The sequence below is a fragment of the Hemiscyllium ocellatum genome, chromosome 5, assembly GCF_020745735.1.
Source record: "Hemiscyllium ocellatum isolate sHemOce1 chromosome 5, sHemOce1.pat.X.cur, whole genome shotgun sequence".
NCBI lineage: Eukaryota > Metazoa > Chordata > Chondrichthyes > Orectolobiformes > Hemiscylliidae > Hemiscyllium > Hemiscyllium ocellatum.
Genome location: NC_083405.1, coordinates 45744319 through 45772234, shown reverse-complemented (window position 1 = coordinate 45772234; position 27916 = coordinate 45744319). Strand labels below are relative to the sequence as shown.

The following is a 27916-nucleotide window of genomic DNA, read 5'->3' as shown; positions in this document are numbered from 1 at the left end:
TTATAGCTCTGCTGGTAACAAACGTTTCGCTCTGTTCATGCTGTTAATCACTGGAGAAACAAAAACAATAGTGATGTTGAATGATATCCGCGAACTCAATTCAGTTCAAACATCTTAGAATAAGAAATTAAAGATTTTTCTTGAACCATAAAAAATGTTATTTTTGTTGTGGTTCTGTTCGCCGAGCTGGGAATTTGTGTTGCAGATGTTTCGTCCCCTGTCTAGGTGACATCCTCAGTGCTTGGGAGCCTCCTATGAAGCACTTCTGTGATGTTTCCTCCGGCATTTATAGTGGTTTGTCTCTGCTGCTTCTGGATGTCAGTTCCAGCTGTCTGCTGCAGTGGACGGTATATTGGGTCCAGGTCGATGTTTCTGTTGATAGAATTTGTGGATGAGTGCCATGCCTCTAGGAATTCCCTGGCTGTTCTTCGTTTGGCTTGTCCTACAATAGTAGTGTTGTCCCAGTCGAACTCATGTTGCTTGTCATCTGCGTGTGTGGCTGCTTAGGATAGTGGTCGTATCGTTTCATGGCTAGTTGGTGTTCATGGATGCAGATCATTAGCTGTCTTCCTGTTTGTCCTATGTAGTGTTTTGTGCAGTCCTTGCATGGGATCTTGTACACTACATTGGTTTTGCTCATGCTGGGTATCGGGTCCTTCGTTCTGGTGAGTTGCTGTCTGAGAGTGGCTGTTGGTTTGTGTGCTGTTATGAGTCCTAGTGGTCGCAATAGTCTGGCTGCCAGTTCAAAAATGTTTTTGATGTATGGTAACGTAGCTAGTCCTTTGGGTTGCGGCATGTCCTCATTCCATTGTCCTTCCCTTCGGCGTCTGTTGATGAAATTGCACGGGTATCCATTTTTGGCAAATACATTGTAGAGGTGTTCTTTTTCCTCTTTTTGCAGTTCTGGTGTGCTGCAGTGTGTTGTGGCCCTTTTGGACAGTGTCTTGATGCAACTTCTTTTATGTGTGTTGGGGTGATTGCTTTCATAGTTCAGGACTTTGTATGTGTGGCTTTCCTTTGTGGTGAATTCTCCCTTCGGTGTTCTCTGTACCGTCACATCTAGGAATGGGAGGTGGTTGTCCTTTTCTTCCTCGCTAATGAATCGAATTCCACAGATTCTATCAACAAACACATCGACCTGGACCCAATATACCGACCACTGCAGCGGACAGCTGGAACTGACAACCGGAAGCATCAGAGACAAACCTTTATAAATGCCAGAGGAAACATCACAGAAGCACTTCACAGGAGGCTCCCAAGCACTGAGGATGTCACCTAGAGAGGGGACGAAACGTCTGCAACACAAATTCCCAGCTCGGCGAACAGAACCACAACAACGAGCATCCAAGCAACAAATCTTCTCACAAACTTTGAAATGTTATTTTTGCATGACTTCTCAATTCCATATTTTTGGTATTGTGGTAATCTATTCCATGCAATGCCACAATATTAGAGCTGAAATGACCATTTTGTAATCTTGATAGAACATTTTTCTTGTTAAGTGTTTCCCATTATCATAAGAAATAAATTTTTTCGAGTGCTGCTGAAAAAAAGATACATTTTGTGAAAGTCTTTACTTTTTCTCCCATCAGGACAGTTTTAATACAGCACGCGAGGAGAGTGTCGAATGATTCGCAAGTGGACTCTGATTGGCAGAAGTGCTGCCATCAAAATTGCAACAATTAATGCTGATTGACAGTTAACTGCCAGTCTTTGTTTAAATGTAAAATCAGGCAGGTTGACTTTGATTGTTTAGGGTATTATGAGGAGAAATGAACCTATTTTGTTGAACAGAAGCAGAAGGAATGTATATAGATAACTTTCTGCCTTCAATAATAAAACCCTTTGCATTAACATATGTAGCTTCAGTAAAATCATGGCCAGCAGTTTACTTTAGTTCTATATGCTCATCTCATTTTCCCTCTCCTTGATTTCTCTTGTATCTAAAAAGCTATTGAATTCTAACTTGAATATACACAACGACTGAGACCACACAGCTCTCTAATTGTAGAGAATTCTTAAAAATTTACAAATGTTTTAGAGAAAAAAATATTCCTTTCCTTAACTGTAATTCTTGTTCTGAGATTGTAATCATCATTTCTAGGTTAGTTAGTTGGGGGTTGCACCAGTAATTAATCTGTCAGGCTCTAAATATTTGATGTTCAATTAAATCCCCTCTTGTTTGAGTAAAATCTATGGCAGATATAGTTAGTGTACTTCATGTCTCCTCTTATAACTCAGTTATTTTGAGATTTCTGTCACTTATTGGAAAACCCAGAACCAATTTGTATCATAATTCCCAAATTATTTTCACGACAAATTATGGAATATAATTGGTTGATTTTCTTGGGAATGGATTACCTCATTACCCTAACCTATCCCCCCTCGCAAGTTAATAGTCAGCCACACCTCAATGACACAATATCTGGCTGTCCCACAGCAATAAGCTGAAGTTGGCTTTACTTGGATTCGAGTCAGGCTTCTGCTCATTGTGGATAGGGCTTAGAGCTGTGAAGCCAATCTGATTGTCTGGCAGCTGTGTAGATTTATCATGCTCCGTTCTGAAATTGATTCATGGTTGGTTTGCTAGAGTACAAAGAGACTGAAATTTCTGTTCAATCTCAGTTGGCACTCCCACAAATTGTCCCAAGGATGAAGTGAAGATGGGTAAGGGTTTCAAGTCAGATCAGAGGTTTTAAGTGGCAGAGAGAGCAGACCTTGGTGATGTGTGTGAGTTGGAGAATGGGTTGGGATTTCATGTTTGCTAGATAAGAGGGTAAGGTTAAATCTTGGGGAGGATTCCCAGTCATGTGTACGGATGAACTCCAACAGGAGTTGGAATTATGTTTTTAAGTGCCAGTTCATTGTCTATGTGAAGTTCTCATTGTCTATGTGTGGCATGTTAACCAGCTTCAATAGGAGACACATTGGGCGGGTTGAGGTTGCATGAACTGTGTGCACTGACTCCTGATTTATTTTATGAGTCTCTGCCGTCAAATACCCCTGTGATGAATGGTAGCATTCACTCCAACACAGCTCCAAATTGGCAAAGTATTCTTGAACTGAGACAAGCATATTCAGAAATTATCACCAAAGTGCTTCACACTTACAGATTTGAATATCTTGTGGTTCATATGTGTAGAGCCGGTTTGAGTACCTCCCTGTGATATCTGCTCTCACAGTCATGGAAGGATCTGCAGCAAAGCAAAATACAGAGCAATGGAAACAGACAATCTTCTTAATCGTGGACTGAACTGGGACAGTTTGATTATGTTGCCTATTTTTAGTGCCCCAAAAGCAAGAGATAAACTTTGGTTAAAAATTTGAACATCAAGAAACAGTTCTGATGAAGTGTCACTCAACCTGAAACGTTAATTCCGATTTCTCTTCACAGATGCTGCCAGACCTGCTGAGTTTTTCTAGCAATTTCTATTTTGATTCCTGATTTGCAGCATCTGCAGTTCTTTTGGTTTTTTTTTAATAGATATTTTTATTGAAAATTTAACATGTTTTTACAAGTTTACAAAAGAAAACTAAAAAAACACCCAAGTATAAACATTGATATACAGTTAAATCTTAAACAAATGATAACCAAAATCTATCAAACAAGAAAACAGAAATAACAAGAGAAAAAAAAACTCAACTAACTACTCATCTAACTTACAACTAACTAGAGTGTATGATTAAAATTCTTACATTATTCAAGAGAAAAAAAAACCCAACGGATAACACCTAAATTGAGCAGTGATATACATGCTCAGAATGTGTTAACATCAGATCACAACAAAGCCCATTTTCATGCGGGATTCCTCTCCCAGGGGGCTCCGGACCAGCCAGGTTCACCCTCTCAATTAAATAATGGCCCTTGTAGGATGACCGAGATATCTGTATTTGTGTAATTCAAGAAGGGGTGCCATATTTTATGGAGTAATTTGTTTTTTTCTCCTGGTGCACCATATTTGTAAGGAAGTCAGGGGGAGTATATTTCATAATTATTCTGTGCCAACTCGAAAGTCCATGAGGGCCCTCAGCCACCCAGTTTACCAAAATGTTTTTCCCTGCACAGAAAGAGAGAACGGAAAATAATCTCGTCCCTGTCATAATTTCAGGTGTTCTTTATCCAGTAAACGTGTCTCCTATAGGAGAGCTATATCGATCATTTCTTTCTTGAGGTTTGATAATATTCTCCTCCTTTTGATTGGTGAATTACTCCCCGTGACATTCCAGCTGCACCATTTAATCGACTGATCATCCATAATCACCGGGCAAGTCCCAGACCCCCAGGGAGAAGAAACCCTATCCAAAACATCCCGAGCATAGGGCATATAAAATTCAAAAAAATAAAAGCTTTTTAATCCATTCAGATCAATATAATAAAAAACTATTTCTAAAAATAAGAAAAGTATAAAATGTATTTATATGGAGATCTTCCCCATTATTCCCAGGGGGCATCACTTCCTTTCCAAAAACCCATCATAACCTCTCCCACCCAGTGCCCCACTCTTGACCCAGGCACCTCACGATAGGATAAAGAAAATTCAAGTATACTACTCAACTAGAACTAACAGTGAGTACCCTATCCCTGCCACCCCCACCCACACCAACACCTGGATATATTTGGTAATGTTAATACCATATATGAACATATATGACTATAAAATTACAGTCTCAGCAAATGATAATTAAATATAGTAATACAAAATAACAGGGGAAAACAACTGCTTCCAAAGACAAAGATAAAATAGGATAAGGAAGCCACCTTCCCCCCATCTACATTAACTAGACCCCCTGGCTATATAAAAAAAGGACAAAGAAAATCGCTAAGTAAAGAATAAATAAATAAACCCTTCTTCCCACCTCCCGGAGATAATGTTAAACAGTAAGGTAATAAAAGGAAAAAAAGGGGGGTAAACTGGGGTGGGGGTAGGGAAAAACAACATCAATTAACACTTATAATTTAGCTAAGAGAGTCCAAAAGTTCTTTGGCCTTCTCTGGTGATCCGAAGTTATACACGGACACTTCATTGCTGAAGAGTAGCATAGCTGGGTAGCGCAAGGAGTATTGAATGTTTAAATCCCTTAAACGCTTCTTTGCTTCATCAAACACCTTCCTCTTTTGGACTAGAGCTGGGGAAAAGTCCTGAAATAACATAATCTTGGATCCTTTATAAGTCATGGCTTGGGGAGCTTTCCCAAGATTTCTGGAGGCTTCCAAGAGAATCTGCCTCACCTTATAGCTCTGCAGCCAGTACAGGACCGGGCGGGGGCGCTGGTTCAAGCCGGGCCCACATATTGCAACCCAGTAGGCCCATTCCACCCTTACCTGGCCTGATCCAGCCTCCAGATTTAAAAGCTGTGGAAGCCACTGTTCAAGGAACCTTGTAAGCTGGCCTTCTTCTTCCCATTCAGGAAGGCCCAGCAAACGATTCTCGAGGCCATCAATGTGATTCTCTAAGGTCCGGACTTGCTGCTCGAGAGTCTGGACCCGATCCATGGCCAATTCTGCAATGGCCTCTGAGGTCACGGCCTTTAGCTCCGCTCCTCCGACTCGGCACTCAATTTCTTCAATGTCTCGGCTGTGCTTTTGTAGCATCGAGTTTAGAGATTATTTCCACGAGGCTCGCCACCATAGGTAAGCCCCCTGGGGTGGCTGTGGATGCCTCTGCTGCAGCTGGAGAGGGTGGGGGAGGGGCTCCTGCCTGCTGAGATCTGCAGGCTCCTTTCCCCCTAGTCATTTTTACAGGAGACTGAACTGTTTAAATTTAGTACTGAACCACTAATTACATTAAGTAAAAACTAGTTTAAATGATTTGGTGAGTGTGGTGGAGGAGGGTGGCCCTCTTTGCCTAGGTCTTGGGAGGAGCACTATAGACTCAGACTTGCTGAGTCACCACCATCTTGGATCTTCTCTTTTGATTTTTAAATAAAAATACTGTTCAAGTTGTAGAGTCATAGAGTCATACGGCATGGAAACAGACCCTTCAGTCCAACTCGTCCATGCTGACAAGTTTTCCAAACCAAATTAGTCCCATTTGCCTACATTTGGCCCATATTCTTCTAAACCTTTCCTATTTGTGTATCTATTCAAATGTATTTTAAATATTGTAACTGTACCTGCATCTACCATTTCCTCTTGCAGTTCATTCCACATACAAACCACCCTCTGTGTGAAAAAGTTGCTCGTCAGGTCTCTTTTAATTCTTTCTCCTCTCGTTGTATAATTATGCCCTCTAGTTTTGAACTTCCCAATGCTAAGGAAAGGACCTTTGCTGTTTACCTTATCTTGACCAATCATGATTTTATAAACTTCCATAAGGTCATCTCCTATGCTCCAGTGAAAAACGTCCCAGCTTATCCATCCTCTCCTTATACCTCAAGCCCTGCAGTCCTGGTAAAATCCTTGTAAATAATTTCTGTACCCCCTCCAATTTAATAATACTCATCCTATATCAGGGTGACCAGAACTGTACACAATACTGCAAAGGTTGTCTCACCAATGTCCTGTTCAACCTCAACATGACATCCTAATCTCAATGATCTGAGAAATGAAGGCAAGTGTGCCAAATGCCCACAAGTTACTGATAACACAGTAAAGTAATTTAGATTCCAGGACATTGCTCTGTGGAGCTTTTGAATTAATTTCCTGAGCATGAAAATGGTTGTGATTGCTTGAGGCCAAGGATTGAATTGCTGTATGACTAAGACTTTGTACTCCAGAATTGCAACAAACAAGTCAGGGGTGTGATGGAATACTCTCCACTTGCCTCCATTGATGCAGCCTAACAACACTCAACAAGCAAGAAGAAAGCAGCTTGTTTGATTAGCACACATCTACCATCTTCAACAATCACTCCCTTCATCACTTATGCCCAGTAGCAGCAGTGTATATCATCGACAAGATGCACTACAGTAACATACCAAGATTCATTTTACAGCATCTTCAAAACCTTTGTCCATTACCATCTATAAGGACAAATGCAACAGGTGCATGGGACCACTTCCTCTCCATGCCACATATCATCCTGATTTGTAAATTTGTCATTGTTCATCCAGTGTTGTTGGGTTGAAATTTTAAACAACCTTCCTAACAGCACTATGATTGTCCCTCCACCCAAGGATAGGCATTCTATAAGACAGCTCACCACCTTCTCCAAGTAAATAAGGAATGCAAATGCATATTAGAGTAACAAATGCTGGCCTAACCAGCAACATGCCTATCCCATGTTTGTGTATTTTAAAAAATCTAATTCCATCTCAAGTGAACCTGGTTTGGTGAAGTTAAATTACTGGATCCGAACCTACAATGTGAGGTGTTGCCGAAGTACATCCTATTTTTAAAATCCAATTAAGCTGAGAATTGCCCCACCAGCCTACTCTCAATTCCAAGTGACATGTTGGAAGTGACATTTATGTTAGTAATATCTAGCACTTCATCATTAAGAATCTGCTCACTGATGTACAATTTAGGTTCTGTCATTATCCCCTTGCTGCAATGTGGGTCAAAACAATGAAAATTCCATAGCTAAGGCTCCTAATGAATGTTGTAATTGGACAATATCTTTGTGAAAATGTATAATTTTTGCATTATTTGCTTGTAATAATATGTAATCGTATTACCACTCTCTTCCTGTTTTTATTATTCCTTATGCGTGTCTCTATCTATTACCACTAATCATCACTGATCCTCCTTTTAGATTTCCAATTTGCTAAAACATAAAACTTAGTGGTTAGCACGGTGGCACAGTGGTTAGCACTGTTGCCTCACAGCGCCAGAGACCTGGGTTCAATTCCCGCCTCAGACGACTGACTGTGTGGAGTTTGCACATTCTCCTCGTGCCTGCATGGGTTTCCTCCCACAGTGCAAAAATGTGCAGGTTCGGTGAACTGATCATGCCAAATTGCCCGTAGTGTTAGTTGTAAGGGAATAGGTCTGTGTGGGTTGAGCTTCGGCGGGTCAGTGTGGACTTGTTACCCTGAAGGGCCTGTTTCCACACTGTAAGTAATTTAATTGAAAACCAGGTTTTCAGGTGAAATTGCAACTGAAGGAAGTTTCAGATCCCAACATGCAAAAATTCTGTATGTGTTGCTCTAAATTACATGCAGAAAATGCATGTCAGGAAATTGCTCATTCCTAGCCCATGATGTATGATCTGTTAACATTAATAGATATAGAATTGCAGTTTGGGAGTGTATGGCTTCCCTTTATGATCTTTTGACATATGTATACATTGGTATTTTCATCCAAACGATGAAAATCTGATTGAAACTATCCATCACTGAATATACAATGGGTTTAAAATACTCTTGGGCATAGAGTCAGCAGCTATGCTGAGTTAATTAGTTAGATGTACAGTTGTTATTTTGATGAAGAGGTTCTTATGGCATCATGGTAGTGTATCTACCTTGGCACCAGGTAGCTCAGGTACAAATCCTACTTTCAGGGGTATTAGAGAATAGCTTGCTCCACTGGCAGGCACAGCAGATGAATTATACTAAAAATCCTCACTTAACATTTTTTGTATTGTTAAGTTTTATAAAGCATTAAAAAAAAACTGTTTAAATTTATTCACATTTGATTTCTAGTCCAAATTATATTGATAACACTTCTTGTAAATGTAATACTGAGAGGGAGGGGTAAATTGTCATGTCCATAATAGAGTAGGACAGAGTAACTTAATAAGATGTAAATAAACCTGGATGCAATAGCAAATCTCATTTCACTGGACATGTTGGAAGAAGAGAAGAGGTTCCATTATCAGTGGAGAAGATAGCCAGAAATGTCTGAGCCATGGATGAATAACCACAGTGAATGTCTTTCTCAAACAGCATGCTTACTATTGTCAGTAGAATGTCTATGATCTTGCCAAAGAGTAATGGGGGAGAAATGCAGCATCATTAAGGAAACATGATGCATTTTGCCATTTTGTGGAACCTGTACTGCAATGAAGAGTCAAGATTGCCATATGCTTATGTTTGGAAATGAGTGGGGGCATTTGGTAAGTAGTTCTGAAAAAAGGTCACTGGACTCAAAACCTTAACTCTGTTTTCTCTCCACAGATGTTGCCAGACCTGTTGTGTTGCTCCAGCAAATTCTGATTTTGTTTGTTTCAGATCTCCAGTACCCACATTTCTTTGTTTTGTTATGGTAAAGATGAACTCAGTTTTGATTTATTAGCCAGTTGCCAGATACATTTTTCCAATATGTAAATCAACACTTGACCCCAGTTGTAGAGCCATTACAGCACAGAATCAATTGCCCTTGTTATATTTACTTTAATTTCTTTACAGATTATGAATGACAGAAAGTAAAATAAAAACCATATAATGGAACTAGTAAAAAAAACCACGGAATTATATAAATGAAGAATATTGCCAATATTCAGTGGGCTGTGATGGGTTAATTCAGCATTAACTGATTAATTTACAATCGTAAACATACCTACAAATATGATGCGTGGTACATATTTGCCATCAGGTGCAAGGTTCTTGTCAGAGGTTTCGTGCTTGTTGAAAAAAACACAAGGTTATGAAACACCTAGAATTAACTCTCCATAAATTGAAAAACAAACAAGATCAAAGCACACACTACCTTGAATTAGATCAAGTGTGCTTTTCACAACCCAGATACACTCCATCAATTAAAAGTTTCCCCCAGTAATGCTGGTGGGGGAAATGAAAAGAAAAATATAATCCTTTTTTTTTAATTTGAGGGAGGTGGATTAAACAACTGTTGTTTTTTTTCATTCCATACTTGAGGTGAGTGTTCATCCCTGTATCCCAATATTCATTCTCAAGCATAAGATCTAATATATATCTGTGTAACCAAGGAGAAATTCATTAGAATCATGACTTGGGCAAGCATGACAAGATTTAGAATGAGATCCAGTTAGTGTGAGTCTCTGCTGTTTATTTCACTTCACCATGACTATCTCATAGAACAAACATCAGTGCAGTATCAAATGTGCTCCTCTTCAATTTATTGATTTCAGAGGTTCTTTATGAGGTGGACAATCTACTTAAGAATATAACCTGGGATACTTAAATAAGGAATACTCTGTTATGAAGCATGCAGAGTGATGAAAAATGTCATATGATGAATATTTTTCCTTTTTACAACATATCAATCTCAGTAGATAAATTCACAGTAAGTGTCACTAAGGGTCTGGGGTTAGGGTGGATGTGGGCTTGGGAAAGGATTTTACTCACTCTTCGTAAAACCCTTCGGTTCATAACACACTCTTTGTTCACTCTTGCCATTTCTCAAATGTAGTAATGAAGCTTTTTTTTCTATTTACATCATGGGGAATATTTGTTTCCCATCATTAATTGCCTTTGACTTGGTGAGCCAACTTCTTAACCAATTGTGGTTCATGTGGTGTATGGTATGCAGCCTGCAACACATTATTGATGAGGATGAGCACCTCACCAAGATCTTCCTAATGCCTTCAGTTCTTGACTTTAAACAACCACCAAACCATAAACAGCAAACTGTCCAGCCTTTAGGACAACATCAACCACAATGCCTTACAACCCCGTCATGGCAACCACTGCAAGATATGTCAGAGTGTTGACATGGATACTGCGAATAGACATGGGGACACCACCCACCACATGCATGGCAGATACTCATGTAATTCAGCCAACGTTGTCTATCTCATATGCTGCTGGCAAGGTATCTTGGCAAGACAATGCAGATACTACAACAATGGATAAATGGACACTCTGCAACAATCGCCAGACAGAGATATTCCCTCCCAGTCGGAGAACAATTCAGCGGTCAAGGACATTTGGCCTCGGATCTTCAGGTAAATATCCTCCAAGGCTGACTTCAAGGTACACAACAATGCAGATTCACTGCAGAGGCTGATAGCCAAGTTCAGTACCCATGAGGACAGGCTTAACCAGGATCTGAGGTTCATGCCACCTTACAGGTGACCCCACTACATTATACACACACATACCCACGCACTCTTACACATGATCACACTCACACACTCACGTAGATCGTCTCTCATACACACGCTCTCTCAGACACACGTCCACACACACACCCCACACTCACACTCACGCACCCACCGTCTCACAGGAATATATTCTGTCACAGTCGTGCCTTTTCCTCTACCTCTCCTCTCTCTCACACACACTCACAGACACTCTCTCTTTCTCTCTCTCTATCACTCTCTATTTCTCTCCTTCACATGCACGCGCACGTACATATAAGTTTATGGGGTGAATTTGCATTTGCAGATCTGTGCACTTTTGTTTAAAAAAGCACACATTCTGTAGACAGTCAGTCCATGTGACATTTTATAAATTCCTATTTTGGAAATAGAACCAGTTTGACACAAGATTGGGATATAAACAGACTCTAACCTTACACCTTTGATGCATTGTCTGAGCTGAGATGTCACTTTTGTTTATAAAGTCTGAAGTTATCTCAGGAATGTGACTTGAAAGAGATTCTGTGATTTACATATTAGTGAATTGAAACCTGCAACCCATTCTGTGATTAAAGACTTAACAGCAATCTAGGTTTGTTCAATACATCTCATCAGTTGTATAACACTTTAATCTTGTACTATAAATTCTGTGTCCTATGATCCTGCCTTACTAGCAACCTGATGAAGGGGCAGCTCTACAAAAGCTTGTACTTCCAAATAAACCTGTTGGATTATCACCTGGTGTTGCGTGATTTTAACTTTGTCATGTATGTTCACCCACAGTGATGTTAAGGAGGGAGTTCCAGGATTTTCATCCAAAGACAATGAAGGGATTGTGATATCTTCTAAATCAGGATGGTGTGCCAGCTGGTAGGAACTCACATGTGCCAGTATGACCTTCAACTGTTGCCCAAGCATTTCTAGGTAGAAGTTGTGGGTTTGGAAGATTTTGCTCATATTTAAAAGTTGCTGCAGTGCAGCTTGTGGATGGTCTACTCTGCTGTCACTGCAGGTCAACAGTAGAGTAAGTGAATGATTAAAGTAGTGAATTAGGTGCTAATCAAGTGGGTTTTCTGGGATAATGTTGAGCTTCTAGAGTGCTATTGGAAACCATCCCATCCCATGCCATCCCATCCTATCCTCTCAGGCAACTGGAGAGGATTCCACCAAACTTAAATTGTGCCTTGCAGATGGTGGGCATGGGAGTTTTTAAATTGCATTTTGTGGGATGTGGGTGTGGCTGTTTGGTTAGCATTTATTGCCCATCCCAAGTTGCCCTTGAGAAGCTGGTAATGAGCTGCCTTGTTGAACTGCTGCAGTCCACCTGCTGTGGGTTGACCCACAATGCCATTAAGGAGGGAATTACAGGACCCAGTGACAGTGAAGGAATGCCGATATATTTCCAAGTCAGGATGGAGAGTGTCTTGGAGGGGAACTTGAAGGTGGTGGCGTTCCCATATATCTATTGACCTTGTCCTTCTAGATGGAAGTGGTCATGGGTTTGGAAGGTGCTGTCTGAGGATCTTTCATGAATTTCTGCAGTGCTCCTTGTAGTTAGTACCCACTACTGCTACTGAGCTTCAGTGGTGGAGGGAGTGGATGTTTTGTGGATGTAGTGCCAATCAAGCAGGCTTTGTCCAGGATGGTGTCGAATTTCTTGAGTGTTGTTAGGGCTGCAGTCCTCCAGGCAAGTGGGGGAGTATTCCATCACACTCCTGACTTGTGCCTTGTAGATGGTGGGCAGGCTTTTGGGAGTCAGGAGGTGAGTTACTTGCTACAGTATTTCTAGCCTCTGACCTGCTGTTGTAAACACTGTGTTTGTATGATGAGTCTAGCTGAGTTTCTGGTCAATGGTAACCCCCAGGATATTTGTAGTAGGGGAATCAGTGATGGTTATGCTATTGATTATCAAGGAGCGGTGGATAGATTGTCTCTTGTTGGTGATAGTCATAGCCTGACATTTGTGGTGTGAATATTACTTGCTACTCATTAGCTTAAGCCTGGATATTGTCCAGATCTTGTTGTATGTGGACAGGGACTCTTCAGTGTCTGAGAAGTCGTGTATGGTGCTGAACTTTGTGCAATCATTGGCGAACATTCCCACTTCTAACTTTATGATGGCTGGGAAGATCATTGATAAAGCAACTGAAGATGGTTGGGCCTAAGACACTACCCTGAGGAAATTCTGCAGTGATGCCTTGGAGTTGAAATGTCTAATACTAGGGAGCATGCATTTAAGATGAGGCGGGGGGGAGTTCAAAGGAGACGTGAGGGGCAACCTTTTCATACAGAGAATGGTAGGAGTCTGGAATGCACTGTGTGGTTCAGGCAGATACGATAAGGACATTTAACAGAATTCCAAATAAGCTTATGAATATGCAAGGAATTGAGGGATATGGAGCAAGGGCAGATAGAAGGGATTAGTTTCATTTGATATTATGGCCTGTTCCTGTGTTTTAAGTTCTATGTACTTCAGATTTTACAATGAAACATGGGTTTACTTATGTTACAGTGCATACCAAAGCAGAACTTTCTTACCATTTTTGACCTGGGTAACATTAAATTGTACCCATTTGCAATATATGACTGCCTTGCTAAAATGCACAAAGGTAAGGCAGAATAATGGAAAATGCTGCATTGGTTGTTCAGGTCCACAGCAATATCTACCCCCACAGAATGGAGATAGGATTTTGTGTTAGCAATATTTACTTGGCACAGGATAGGAAATAGTGGGGGGCTGCTATTGATGTACGGTCAATGGCTGAGACCCAATTAACTTGATTCTGATCCTACTAAATGTAGTGTCAAGGCTTGTCCTGAGTGACAGAGAACTCTGCCCTATTGTCTATTCCCCAGGATGCACACTGAGGAAAATATCAACTCCACCCGGTGGACCATCAACTCAGTGAAAGATGTTTTTTGGTGTATCTGAAACTTGTTGCTCTTCCAGAACATCTGAGTGTTGCAGACTGGCATGTTCCAAGGTCTAGGACTACGTGCTGAGGGATACACTAAAGTTGGAGGCAGCTGCTGCTAAAGTGCATTGGGGAAAGACCACTGTCCAAGATCTTCCTGCTGAAGTTAAATGGGAATCCGTTCAGTTATTCAACCCTCCTGCTCAGATGCATGTAAATATAGACTGGTTCAAGTAACAGATGCCTTTGGCTTGTTTGGATCAAAACTAGGAGAAAATGAGGACTGCAGATGCTGGAGATCAGCATTGAAAAGTGTGGTGCTGGAAAAGCACAGTAGGCCAGGCAGCATCCAAGGAGCAGGAGTGTCAACATTTTGGGCATAAACCCTTCATCAGGAATGTGGGGGGTGGAGGGGTGAGGAAGCGAACTGAGAGATAAATAAGGGTGGGGGTGGGGGGAATGTAGCTTGGCAGGCAATTGGTAGATGCAGGTGGGAGGTGATGGTGATAGATCGGAGGGAAGGGTAGGGAAGATAGGTGATAAGGAAGATGGGCTGGTAGGACAGGTCAAGAGAGCAGTGCCAAGTTGGAGGGTTGGATCGAGGATGAGGTGGAGGAGGGAAGATGAGGAAACTGGTGAAATTGAATTTTATGCCGTGTGATTAGAAGGTTCCAAGGCAGAAGATGAGGCATTCTCCCTCCAGGTGTTGGGTGGCAATGTAGAGGAGACCATCCTGTGTCCTCAGTTTAGGAGACCAACTATATCCTGCCTCCTCTAAATTGGGACACAGGATGCCAATTTGTGGAACATTTCAGGGAACATCTCTGGGACACATGAACCAAACAACCCCACCGCCCTGCGGTTGACCACTTCAATTCCCCTCCCACTTTGCCAAGTGGAATCTTATAGGACCCTGAGCGATGAATTCACATTGTATTAAAACATTTTTGAAATAACAGCATACCTTCAAGTTAAAGTCACTAGTGTCTGAGAATCTAATGCCGCCCATTCACATTTGTTTAAAGGGAATGAAAAGTGTGAGTTGATGATGAGAGGAGTGGTGTAAAGTAGAGTTGTGGACATGGAGAAGCTGAAGAGGGAAAGTCCTGGTTTTAATGGAAAGGTATTGGGGAAAGCTAGTCAAAGCTAGAAATGAGGGCCTAAAGGATGGTGTCAATTCTGTCCATGTGTGGATCCATCTCAGTTCACTGACAGAGTCCTCACAAAACTTTGAGTGCACGACAACATTTCAATTATTCCTGTTATGAGTAGTCTCGGAAGATATCCTTCATAATGCATAGCAGGGGAGGGCCAGCAAACTTTAAAATATCAGTCATGTCCCATAGAGTGGTGAGTAGAAGACTGGACTCTAATATAAACATTTAATAAAAAGTGGACAAAAAAAATCACATGATCATTTATTCCACAATCATGAAATGTCCTAACTCCCCTGTATATGAGGTATGCCAGAGCATTTAGCTCTCTGACTAAACTTGCCTCAACAAATAACACTGATGCACATATAAATAAAGCAAATCTAATATAATGCAAAATGTTTACTTTTGAAACATTTACTTATGACAACACCCATGCCACTCTGTCTTATTAATAATTCTCATTTTACTTACCATTGACTTGGCCATTCAAGGTGTGGTCATGATGAAGACCATCCAAGAAGATCTGAGGCCATTTGTGGATGCTGTACTGTCAGCTGACAGTGGGTTTCATCATTGGAAAGATTCCACTACTGCATGACTCTGTGTCCTAGACACATTGTTCACATTATTGAAGTTAACTGGAAATATGTGGGAACCCACAAAATTTGATGGAACAGAAGATCCAGGCACTTGTTGCCCTATCGGGCATGTTTATAATTACACCACCTATGTGCAGATCAGTGGTGCCACAGTGAAAAGATGACCTGTGCTCGATGTATATATTTCTATACTGTCATAATTTAAATGAGATATATGGACTGTTTCATGTTGCATCCATTTTAATCTGAACATAGAAATTAGAGCATATGAATTTCTAGCTTCCATTTTCTCATGTGTGTCCCTGGTACAGGAATCAATATTGAGTTTATTAATATATTCCCCTCAATTTTTGGATCATTAATTTTAGTTGGCAGAATGTTATTAGAAGTATGCATTCACATTTTCAATGTACATTTGGAGTGGGTTTAACTGCAAGTCTATAAAATGTTTTATTCAAAGTGAACAAGAGCAATGCTTACCATTAGATTTAACATAATGAAATCTTTGTCAGCCATAGCCTGGACCTCGTCATTTTCAGCAAAAACTTTCTTCAGTGCTGAAAAAAGGTTTGAAAATATCACATGTTGTATGTGTTATAGTGTGAAGCAAAAAGGACTTGCATTGATTCAGCAAAAACAGATTGAATGTTTTGCTGGTTAAGGGTGATACATAAATGTTGGCTATTTATTTCTAATACTCTTCTCCAAATAGTACTTTGGAATTGTTTGATTAAGTTAGTAATGTCTAGCATGTGTGGCTATTTCTATGTCACCTCTTTTATACAACTGTATACTTGGCTAGAGGACTACGGTTCTGTGGTGTGCTGGTCTCAACAAAAGAGAATGAAGGAAATTAGAAACCTGAGACTGATATTATTAAGTTAGATAACTGGATGGTATGCAGGTAAGTGCAACTTCTCCCAAAACTCCTTTTTCCACATCAACCCTTTTGCCAATACTCTGGGCTCTTTGATTGCCTTCACAATCTTCTTTTGCCTCCTCATTTTCAAGGTCATTACAGACAGAGAAACGTCTGCCCAATTTTTTACATCTCCCACCTTTTAGATTAACTTACCCCCTTTCAACATTGCTCCTTTCAATGTTTGCCAAAAAGGAACTAACCTTGAACTTATGAGTATATTTGGATGCACCAAATTGCTTTGCCATTTACCAACCTCTCCAATTCAATATGATAACTCTGTGGCAGACAATCTGGCAGAAGGTAGGGACATGAACAGCTAGTATGTCAATGGCAACATTGAGTCTAGAGGTTGACAAAGCTTGGATGAACTTTGTAGCAAAACATTAGTTAAGGTAGATGTGCAAGTGTTACAAACCTGAATTATATATTTACCCTTAATCAAACCCAAAATGTTCCTGTGACCATAACAAGATGAATAAATGTAGAAAATATGATGACTGATCTTTGTAAAGACTTGAAATAAATATATGCCTCTAACAGCTGACCTAATGTTTATTTTAAAAAGCATAATATTTAACCTAAGTTATGTTTGAAAATGGAACAGAATTACATTTCTAACTATGAAAATGAAAGAATTCTATAAAACAAAGCATTCACCTTGACAGTACTTGCAGTCTTCCAAGTGAAGGATAACCATTAATGGCTTGTTGCTAAACCAACAAATAATGAGAAAATTAGAAGAGATATTCAGTGAATCATCATAATTAAAACATGATCTATGTGTCTAATGCAGAATAGCATCCTACTGAAGTGATTCAATCAGTTTCATCCATTATTCCACTCCAGCCCCAAAGCTGGGTGTATCTGAGAAGTGCTGAAAATGTGTTGCTGGAAAAGCGCAGCAGGTCAGGCAGCATCCAAGGAGCAGGAGAATCGATGTTTCGGGCATGAGCCCTTCTTCAGGAATGAGGAGAGTGTGCCAAGCAGGCTAAGATAAAAGGTAGGGAGGAGGGACTTGAGGGAGGGGCATTGAATATGCGATAGGTGGAAGGAGGTTAAGGTGAGGGTGATAGGTCGGAGTGGGGGTGGAGGCGGTGAGGTCAGGAAGAAGATTGCAGGTTAGGAAGGCGGTGCTGAATTCGAGGGTTGGGACTGAGAGAAGGTGGGGGAGGGGAAATGAGGAAACTGGAGAAATCTGAGTTCATCCCTTGTGGTTTGTTTTTCAAGATTCAGAGGCTCACCATACCAAAATGTCTCTAGGTATGTTTTGTGATATTTTGAGTTAAATCTTTTATTTGAGCTGATTGGTGAGCAGGAATTTAGTGATATTGGCTTAAACCTGTCAGAAAATCTGCCCATCAGTCATGGAATACAATGTGGATAACCAATGTCACTTTTAATGGAGTAAGGATGTTTTCACTGTCATTGTCTTTATTGTTCAGACATTTGAAATTAGGAGTTGGGAAGTACAGGATGTTGGTGAGGCCTTTTCTGGAGTATTGTGTGCAGGTCTGGTTGCCTTGTTATATGAAAGATATTATCAAACTAGAGAGGGTTCAGAAAAGATGTATCAGGTTTTTATCAGGAATAGAAGGTTTGAGATTTAAAAAATAGACTGGAAAGACTGGGACATTTTTCCACTGTAACATGGGGAGGTTGAGGGGTGACCCTATTGAGGTTTATAAATTCAAAGGGGGGGCATAGATAAGGTGGATGACAAGGGTCTTTTTTGTGGGGGGGGGGCGGGGAATTTCAAAACTTGAGGACATTTTTAAGGTGAGAGGAAAAGGTTTAAAAAGAAAATAGGAGACAATCTTTTACACAGAGTGGTTCATGATTGGAATGAGCTGCCAGAGAAAGTGGTGGATGCAGGTACAGTTATGACATTTAAATGACATTTGGATAACTTCATGATTGGAAAGCTTTCAAGGGACATGGGCTAATCGCAGGCGGGTGGGAGTGGTTTAGTTTGGGAACATGGTCAGTGTGGACAGGTTGGACTGGAGGGTCTGTTTCCATGTTGTACGACTTTATGACTCTATAGATTCTCCTCATTCCAGTCGCCGTATTATGCTTTTAACTAGCCATCAGACCTAAAGGCTGAGTCTGGCTTCACTTAATTAGAAACAGCAACTTCCACAGCAGAAGAATAACCAGAAATAGCTGACTTGACACTTTTGCCTTTGATAGCAGGAAGGGGGTTGGTAAGCTGAGTCAGCTTAATGGCTGATTTGCAATACAGAATGATGCAACAGTGTAGGTTCAGTTCCCACACTGGTTGAGGTTCCCATAAAGTCTAATCTTCTCAACATTGCCACTTGCCCAAGGTGTAATGAGCTTCAGGTTAAACCACCAGCACTTGTCTTTCTCTAATGAAAGAGTAACACTGTGGTGACTTTGTTACAGGAGGAATAGAGTCCTCCCCAACTCTCTCTGAAGGAACATCGCCAACCAAATGCTATCAAGAGATCATTATGAAATTTTGAAAAAAGGGAGCATCATATATTCTTTGGGGCCAGGTTGTCCCCCCAACCCCGTAGGTCAAACTGAGTCACTGGAGAGAAGACTGCAAGATCCATTAGATCTGAGACCCAACTGAGAGGGTTAAGGATGTCTGTGCAATGCCAAATTCACCACATAAAGTGATCCAGACAAAAATGTTAAAATAACACTTCAAAGGATCTTGTAATCCTATCATAAGGACGGAGATCTAGCTTAAAATTCATTTTGATGATTTTATTATAGGAGCTAAGACTGTCTGGAGGTGAACAGATGTAGCAGTTGATAAAATGTGTAGCAAGTCAGACAGCATTGGAGTTGCATGGCAGTAGATGTTTCACATTAGGACCCTTCTTCCAATCCTGATGAAGGATCCTGACCCAAAACATCAACTTTCCTGCTCTTCCAGTGCTGTCTGACCTGCTTCGGTTTTCCAGCTACACATTTTATCGACAGTGACTTCCAGCATCTGTAATCCTTACTATCGCTAAGATGTACCAGTTGTATCTCTGCAATTCTGTTTTGGATTGTGGCAAGAAATAACCAAGCCACAATCAATTCAATCATACACAAGGATTTCACCACCATTTCATCTATAATCAAAAATGTACTTCTTTTTCTGCAGATTCCAACAGCACTATCTCTGACCAGATACCCAACAACAGCCAGATTTATTTTTGTTGCTGTAGACTTTATTGATTTTGAATCTTTCAGTATCACATTTCACTGCAAAAGATTAAAACTGATAATTTTTCTTACCTTTTCTTTGCTTTATAGAGCCCTTCTTCATAGGTTTGTACCCATGTTATATCATCTCCCCAACCTAAAATAATAACACAGATTGGCATGCAAATATTCAATAAAACCAAAGTGAGAGCATGAATAAGCCCTTTAGAGTAGCCATTTGAAGTCTTTAGTGTCTGGAAATCTATTTATTTCTTTCTTAAATAAATAGCCTGTCCAATTTACCGTGACCTAATTAATTTTATACAACTATCAAACAAATATATATTGTTTGATATCAGAATAGCAAAATTAATTCAGTCTCTATTTACATAAGATTGTAAGATATATGAGCAAAGATTGGTTATTTGATTTCCTGATTCAGGAGGCTATGTGAGGTTATTGTGGTATTAACTCCACATTCTCACTGACCTCAGTAACTCTTGACTTTCTTGGAGAACAAAAATTGAATTGAACCTTGAATGTATCCCATTGCTATCTATGGAAAGGAATTTCAAATCCTAAGTATTGTCATAGACAAATTGTAGGCTTGTTCTATTTATCCAAGACATTATATATGTATAAGTTGTGTATTTTCTTACCCTTTGAGTGTTTGACTTAATATTAATAATCCAACAGCACACTTTTGTTTATTTGAATAATGATGGTTATTTTCTTTCTCCATGCTTGTCTTAGTGGTTAAGAAAGCCATAACATCTCATTCATTTGACTCACCCACATGACCTCAAATGCAAGTTACATACAGATGGAAATAAAACAGTAACTATACAAATGAAATAGCTTCTCTATTTCAATGGAGGCCTGATATTTCTTAGCTGAGTTGATGCTTTGGCTGAGTTGAGTGAAAATCTTGAAAAAGAAGAGATATTTCAATAGTTATGAACATTCATGTAGGTGATTTGCCTGGATTTCTCAACTTAATTTGATGGTGGAATAGGTTAGATAAGGTAGTTTTTCTGTCTCTTTCAAGATAGTCAGAATAGTCTGGTGACCATAGAAGCCACCTTGATTTTCAATCTTTTAAAGTATATCCTTTAGTCTATAACTTTGAAGATTTATAATATTATTCTGACGGTGGTTGGTGTGACAGAACACTAGGAAAGAGGAACTCCCTCTTCATCTCAATCTTAATTGGACACTCCTTTTTACATTTTCCCCCTTTTTTTGAATATATCCAGGCATCCTCATAATACTCATTTTGTCAAGTTCCCTCAGAACTTTAGATTTTCAATAAGATCTCATCTTTTTCTACCTAAAGTCCAATGATTTTAGGCTCAAGCTGTTCAACCTTCCATCAGAGTACAATCTCTTCATCTCAGGAGTTGAGTGAACTTTCTTTCAACTCCTTCCAATGCAAGTTTTGCAATAACAAGGCATCTTTTTCTTATTATTTACTAATTGGATATGGGTGTGACTGGATAGGCAAGTTTTTATTGTTCATATCCAACAAAGCTTGAGAAAGTGATGGTGAGATATCTCCTCAACTGCTATTGTCGATGAGGTGTAGATACAACCACAGTACTGGTGTAGAGATAATTCCAGGACTTTGACCCAGTGAAAGTGAAAAAATGACAATAGAATTCGAAATTAGGATGGCATATGTCTTATTAGAGATTAGTAAGTGGTGGTGTTCCTATACATGTACAGCCATTGCTCTGCAAGATGGTAAAGTTAATTGGTTTGGTATAATTCTGTCAAAAGAATGTTGCGAGGTTGCTGCAATGCACTTTGTGGATGATATACATTGCATTCACTGTTTAACAGTGGTGGGAAGAATGGATATCTAAGGTTGTAAACTGGGTGCCAATCAGGTAGACAGTTTTGTCTGGGATGGTGATGGATATCTTTAGTCATGTGGGAGTTGCACTTAAACAGGCAAGTGGACAGTATTCCATTACATTCCCGACTTTTGCCTTTCAAAAGGTGGACAGGCTTTGAGAAGGCAGGAGGTAAGTTAGCTGCCACATAATTTGTATTGACTGGCCTGTCCTTGTAGTCGTAGTATTAATATGATTTATCCAGTTCTGTTTCTGGTCAATGGTAAACCCCGGGATATTGATATTCAGTGATGCTTGCTCCATTGAATGTCAAATAATGATAGTTAGATTTTCTTTTGTTCGAGATACTCATTGCCTGGCAACTGTGTGGTGTGGATGTTACTTGCAATTTATCAACGCAAGCTGCAATGTTGTGCAGGTCTTGCTTCAACTGGTCACAAGTTACCTCAATATTGGAGGAGTTACAAATCATCCGACCATTAATGAATATCCCTCATCTAACTTTATAATAAAAAGAAGGTAAAGCAGGTAAAGATTGTAAAGACCTTGAAGAATTCTACCATCAATATCCTGCAGCTGTGGCAATTTGAGAAGCACAGCCATCTTCCTTTGTGCTCGTTTTGACTTCAACCAATGGAATACTTGCCCTACAGCTCCCTAATTACCAGTGTTTGCTGTTAGTTTGCCTTCCTCCTTGAGATTAGTAAATGTCTTGCATGTTAGATTCTGCAAAAGTGAGCTGATGACAGTTTACCAAAGAAAACATTACACTTGTGACCTGAACAGGCAGAGTAAACAATTTGCATTTCTGTTTGAAGGACTGCAAAATAAACAGCTTAAGGGTTGACAATGATGGAAGGAGATATGATTTAATATAAAATCAGACACAACAGAGAAATAAAGAAAGGGAATGAAAGATTAGATTCAGAAAGTGAGAAAAACTGACAAGTAATTGCAATTGCACAGGCTGTATCTGTGCTGTCTCCAATGCAAGTGTATATCTCCTTGAATAGACAGACCAATTGGTATACAGTGCTCTCATTGTGGTCTTAGAAACACCAGGTATAGTGGTAGCAAGACACTCTTGTTTTTAGCTCTATTCCTCTTCAGAGTCAACCCTCTATCCATAGTAATATATTGCTCCCAACATCATAAGCTCATATCTTATGCACTAATCTTTCATTTGGCATATTATTGAATGTTTTCTTGGGAATCCAAATATTCCATATCTGCTGTTTCCCTTTTATTCATGTTGTTTGTTACCTTCTTGAAGACCTTAGATAAATGTATCAAGCATGATTTCCCTTTCATTAAACAATATTGACTTTGATTGATTATATAATATTTTCTGAAATGTCTGGCCAATATTTCCTTCATAGTACATCAGAATTTTCTGAAGACAAACTTTAAGCTACCTGCCTATCTCTTCCTGCTTTCCATCTCCCTCCTTCCTTGACCCGGATTGTAGAAGTATTGCATTTGCAGTTTTTCAATCTACTGGCCCCATTCTGGAATCTCAGGAGTTTTGGAAGATGACAAACCTTTGTTGCTAATATCTCTGTTTTTAGATCCGAAGATACAAGCCAGGGTACGTGTCAGCCATTAGTCTCTTAGTTTAGTTTTCCGAGTAATTATTTTCTTCATTAAAAAAGATCATTTGAAGATCCTTTCTCCCTTTTTGGTTTGTATCTATCTTGGTTTGTATCATCTCATTCATTTAATTTCAAAAATGAGGCTCACTGCAGTAACATCACACATATTGACAGGGAATATTGGTCCATTTAAGATACAATGAAGTTTTGGGAAGTAGCACTGAGGTGGGACTTGTATTTGTGCATGAATCTGTCAGTCTGAGTAATTTAACCAAGAGGACAATGATTTACCATGGCATCAAAAATCTTTGGTCGGGGAAACGTTTTCTCAGGCTCTCAAACATGGCTTCCTTTCCTTCTACTTTTAATACACGCATTTTATTGGGGCTCCACAAGTTCTCAAAAAGTGACTTGATCAGTTAGTGTGAAAGAAAACAGCAGGTTTTAGAAGCTGCATTTTTAAAAAATACTTACTTACCATCAGGCCATACCAACAATGGAACAATGGGCAGTTGGTCTAGGGTGCAATTGCAGACTGAGCTGCCACATTTATTAGACTACCATTTCAATGTTATCTTTAAAGTCCATCAATAGCCCAGAAAATGTAAAACAGGAAATGTTGCGGCCAGGAGTGGAAAAGATCAGTGTCAAAATTGAAGTGGTTTTTTGGGTCAAACACCACTCTATAGGTATGGAGTGAGTGATGCCCTGTATATTACTCACATAATATGTCCCACAAAGATCAGGTTCTTGTCAAGAGCCTTATCTTGAAGTTTATTAATAACAATACCTAATTGCATTGCTGAAACATCATGTAGCCTCGGTCTGTGTCTATTGATGCTAATTCTACATTACATAGAAATAATTGGCTGAGTGAGCACAGCACTCTGATTTCATTGCCGTGAAGGTGACGTAGGTATCTTTAGGCAGGAGTGTCATGTCATGATATCATGTAACTGTCTTAAACACACACAGCAAACCTGGTCTGGAAACAATGCAATAACGCATCATAAACCATGATCCACTTTTGAAGTAACAAGTGCCTTATTCAGTAATTCAAATATCTAGCAGCCACTATGACAGCTTCTGTAGAAAACTAAGTATGTGAGGTAAGTGGGTGTAGACCAGATGGGTGCAGAGGTAAGGTAAGTGGCTGTCAGAGCATTGTGTGCTAGATTGTGAGGTGGTAGGGAGGCAGGTGTTTCAGGGTATAGGGTTCCAGGTAGATGAGGGGATAAGGTGCCAAGTAGGTGAGAGAGTGTTGGGCACAGAGTGCCAGATGGGTGATTAGAAATCCTGTCAGACTAGGCAGTGAGTGTTTAGGGCAGGACAAGGGGATGAGTCAGTTGGCAATTTTGGGGGTGTTCAGATGAGGTGGGTGTGGAAGGGTAAGAGGTAGGGTGTCAGATCTGGTGGGGATATATGACAGGTTGGTGGGGGTGATTTTCTTTCTGGTAAGGAGATAGTATTGGGTCAGGAGGTTGTGATGTTGGAACTAGCAGCATTGGTTCAGAATGTGTAGTGATCTGTTTGATACGGTTGGTTATCAGGGGTTGGGGAGCTGGGTGTTGTTTTTGCAGTGCCGGTCGATTGTGGGGGGGTGGGGGGGCTTGGTGCGTGGTAGGTGCTAGGGTCAATGGAGACTTGGGTGTTCAGTTTTAAAGCCACCCAGGATTCTAAATGTTTTCCTGTGCAACTATTAAGCTTAAATGAGTCAGCAATGTCTGAACTATCTGACTTTAAGAGATTATTTGGAGGATTCCAAAGGCACAGTAATTGTCAATGGAAACTTCTAATTTCCCTGGGAATTTCCTCAAAGACAACAGCATTAGAGTCTCTGCAGAGTCTCAATGTAGAAACCAGTCTTTGGCACAGACATGACTGTCTAGTCATCTGAATAAATGGGTCATGAGTTACGAACAATCATAACTTGAAATTTCAGCATTTAGAAGATGTAAAACTAGGTTTGTTTTATTATACTTGAAGATAATGACATATTTTAGACAATATTGATAAGAAATGTAGTCAATACGACATTGGAAAAGGTTTTTAAAAATCCCAACGATTTCTCATAAATTCCTTCATCACTATGCAAGTCAATTGAGATTGCTATAGACAACTATTCCCTTTCTATTCTTCTGACCAAGGCTAGAGGAGTGAGTTACCATTTTTTCCTCCAGTGTTCCTTCTACCTGAAAAACCTGCATTGGCTTGTCCTCCTTTTGACAGTGATAATACTTTAACATAATGATGTGACACAGCTGATTTTCTTTCAGACAATCTAGGGTGCCGCAAAGGCAATTAATCTTACCAATTCTTTTCACTAACCGATTTGGGCCATTGAAATCTACTTTCAATGTTTCTGTAGTGATTGTAAAGAGGTCAACCAGGTGGACATTACAGAATAAGAGTTCCCTAATTGGGGATGTTAACCTGATCCAAACAGGGAGCCCTGTTTGAGACATATATAAGTAGTGTCAGAGGTTTTGTTCGCTCTGAGAGCTGGCTTTGAGGGAGCTGGATCAGTGTCAAGGACTCTCCATGTGTAAGTAAAGGGGGACTTGGTGATGGGATAATTGCCTCAGTAAAGTTATTTCAAGCTCACCTTATAAAGGCAGTAATATTAACATCTTATCCCCTGGATGAAAAGTTTGGGATTTGGTAATGCTTATCAGCTCATGGTTGGTTGTGATGCACTAGGGTGTTCTTGACCTATTTTGCAGACTTCTGCAATACAGGTATGAAATCCTAAAAACACATGGATTAGGCCACCCAGCCTGCACTGACATTTAGTCAGATTGTGACTGATTCACTTATGTTTCATATTCTACATTTCCAGCCACCCCCAATAAACTTTGATTCCCATGTCAAACAAGCATCTATCAACTTCTGGCATAAAAACATATTCAAGAACACCAGATTCCAATAGATATGAGTATTCACTGACTTTTTGCTTGAAAGGTAGGCAGTCCTTGACTGTTCCCAGAGACAAATACAGCTTTCTTTTTCCTTCTTTTTTTTTGCTGTTGTTGAAAAAATTGAACATTTTCAGCCATTTGAAGACTTTTCAGTGTACGATATACCATATTGAACAACATGAAGATGCTACACTGGTGTAGTGGGAACAGCACTTAGACAGGGCTCCAGCATGGTACGGTGCTAAGGATCAATAGCCTGTGAGGTCTGGCTTTTGTAGCTCTGACTACAATGACTATCAGAGTTGAGAGTGTGGGCTGGGTTAGGCAGCATCTGAGGAGCAGGAGAATCGATGTTTCGAGCAAAAGCCCCTCATTAGAAATCAGAGTGCAGTCCTCACTTTCTCCTTACAATGACTATCAATCAGACAGGGAGTAGTGTAAAAAATCAATATGTTTATGAATGTGAGCTTGTGTTTACAATGAAGTGCCACCTAAGTGATTTCAGAAGCATTTTGTTTTGATTCCCCTCCCATTAAGTGCACTGTAAAGGACAGTTCCTGACTAGACTGGGTGTACTGTTAGTTTTTAGATGTGGCACTAACTAGAATCCCAGGAGGTCCTGGCAGTATTTCTGCCAATTGTGAGTGCACAATAGCAAAAACAGGATATCATACAGACGTGATACAGACATAATGAGTGAGATAAGTAGCAGAGAATTGTAAGAAATAACTTGCCAGAGTTCACCCACTGAAAGCCTCCATGAGGCACTTGGCAACCTTTGGCCAATTTCAGCCTCACATTCATGATTTTACAAGAGCTGTAATGAGCACTCTGTTGGTTAACAGAATTTTTAAAAAAGCATTGGGATGATTAGCAAAGGGTGTCACACAGAAGAAGCAATTTTATATTATTACTGGAAGAATTTTGTATGTGCTCTCGTAATATTTATATTGCAATCAGACTTGAGAAAAGTAATGGTTCATGAGGCACTTTGCTATAGGATGTATGGAAGCAAGTTCTAGGACTTCAGCAATGCCTACCATTTGGAAAAATATTGCCAGGGGATTTAAATGGCAGCCGAACACCATGTGCTGAGTATTGTTGGCTGTCAACTTTCCCAGCTTGGAGGCCACGCATAATTGGAATTGTCAGTCCTGATGATGTAATTTAGTCCCAAATGCAATTATAATCAACAAAGACTTGAATTATACACAATCTTTAAGCAAAAGGTAGCAACAATCAGGCATAGGTTCAGAAGAAGCTCAGCAAAGCTTTAATTTAAACAATATTTGTCAAATTCCTTGTAGGCAATGGGGAGCAGGATTTCCACCTAAACTCCACTTCTCACCTTCCCTAGCAATGATTGCCCATAGAACTACATTAAAAAATTACAACATTGAAAGAGGCCATTCAGCCCACTGAGCATGTACCTGTCTCAGACCCTCTCTCCTCTTTGATTTAGTTGGGAACTATTTCTCTAGATGTTCCCACTATCTGCAGTTGAATGATTTCCTGCTCTCGTTGGCTTGCGTTGATTCAATTCCCCTTGTCTTCAGTCAAGAGTTATTGAGGAAAATTAAGATGTGACAGTGATCTTCCAACCATGCAAAATCAGATTCTTTCTGCTCCAGGGAATTGCTTTTGCATTTGTAGGAATGTAGTCTTACCTGATATAACTTTCAAGATCAACTTAGCAGAAATTCAACAGAAGCAGAATTAATTCACAAACCCCATTGAGTAAACATCACATACCTCTTGACAGTGTTTGAGGTGGTCTTTTTTTGATTGCTGTGGCTAGGCTGGATGTGACAGCAACCAGAAGCAAAAGTAAAGGAACAAAAACCCGAAGCAT

At 40.0% G+C, this 27916-nt stretch overlaps 1 protein-coding gene across 1 annotated transcript; it reads right to left on the bottom strand.

Moving 5' to 3' along the window:
• On the bottom strand, positions 1-27916 carry LOC132816017 (anterior gradient protein 3-like). The gene is made up of 7 exons (XM_060825422.1): positions 27817-27916; positions 19792-19855; positions 17191-17243; positions 16092-16168; positions 9440-9503; positions 3111-3194; positions 1-50 (listed from the first exon to the last, which is right to left on the bottom strand). The coding sequence occupies exons 1-7, from the start codon at positions 27914-27916 to the stop codon at positions 1-3; spliced, it is 492 nt and encodes a 163-aa protein (XP_060681405.1).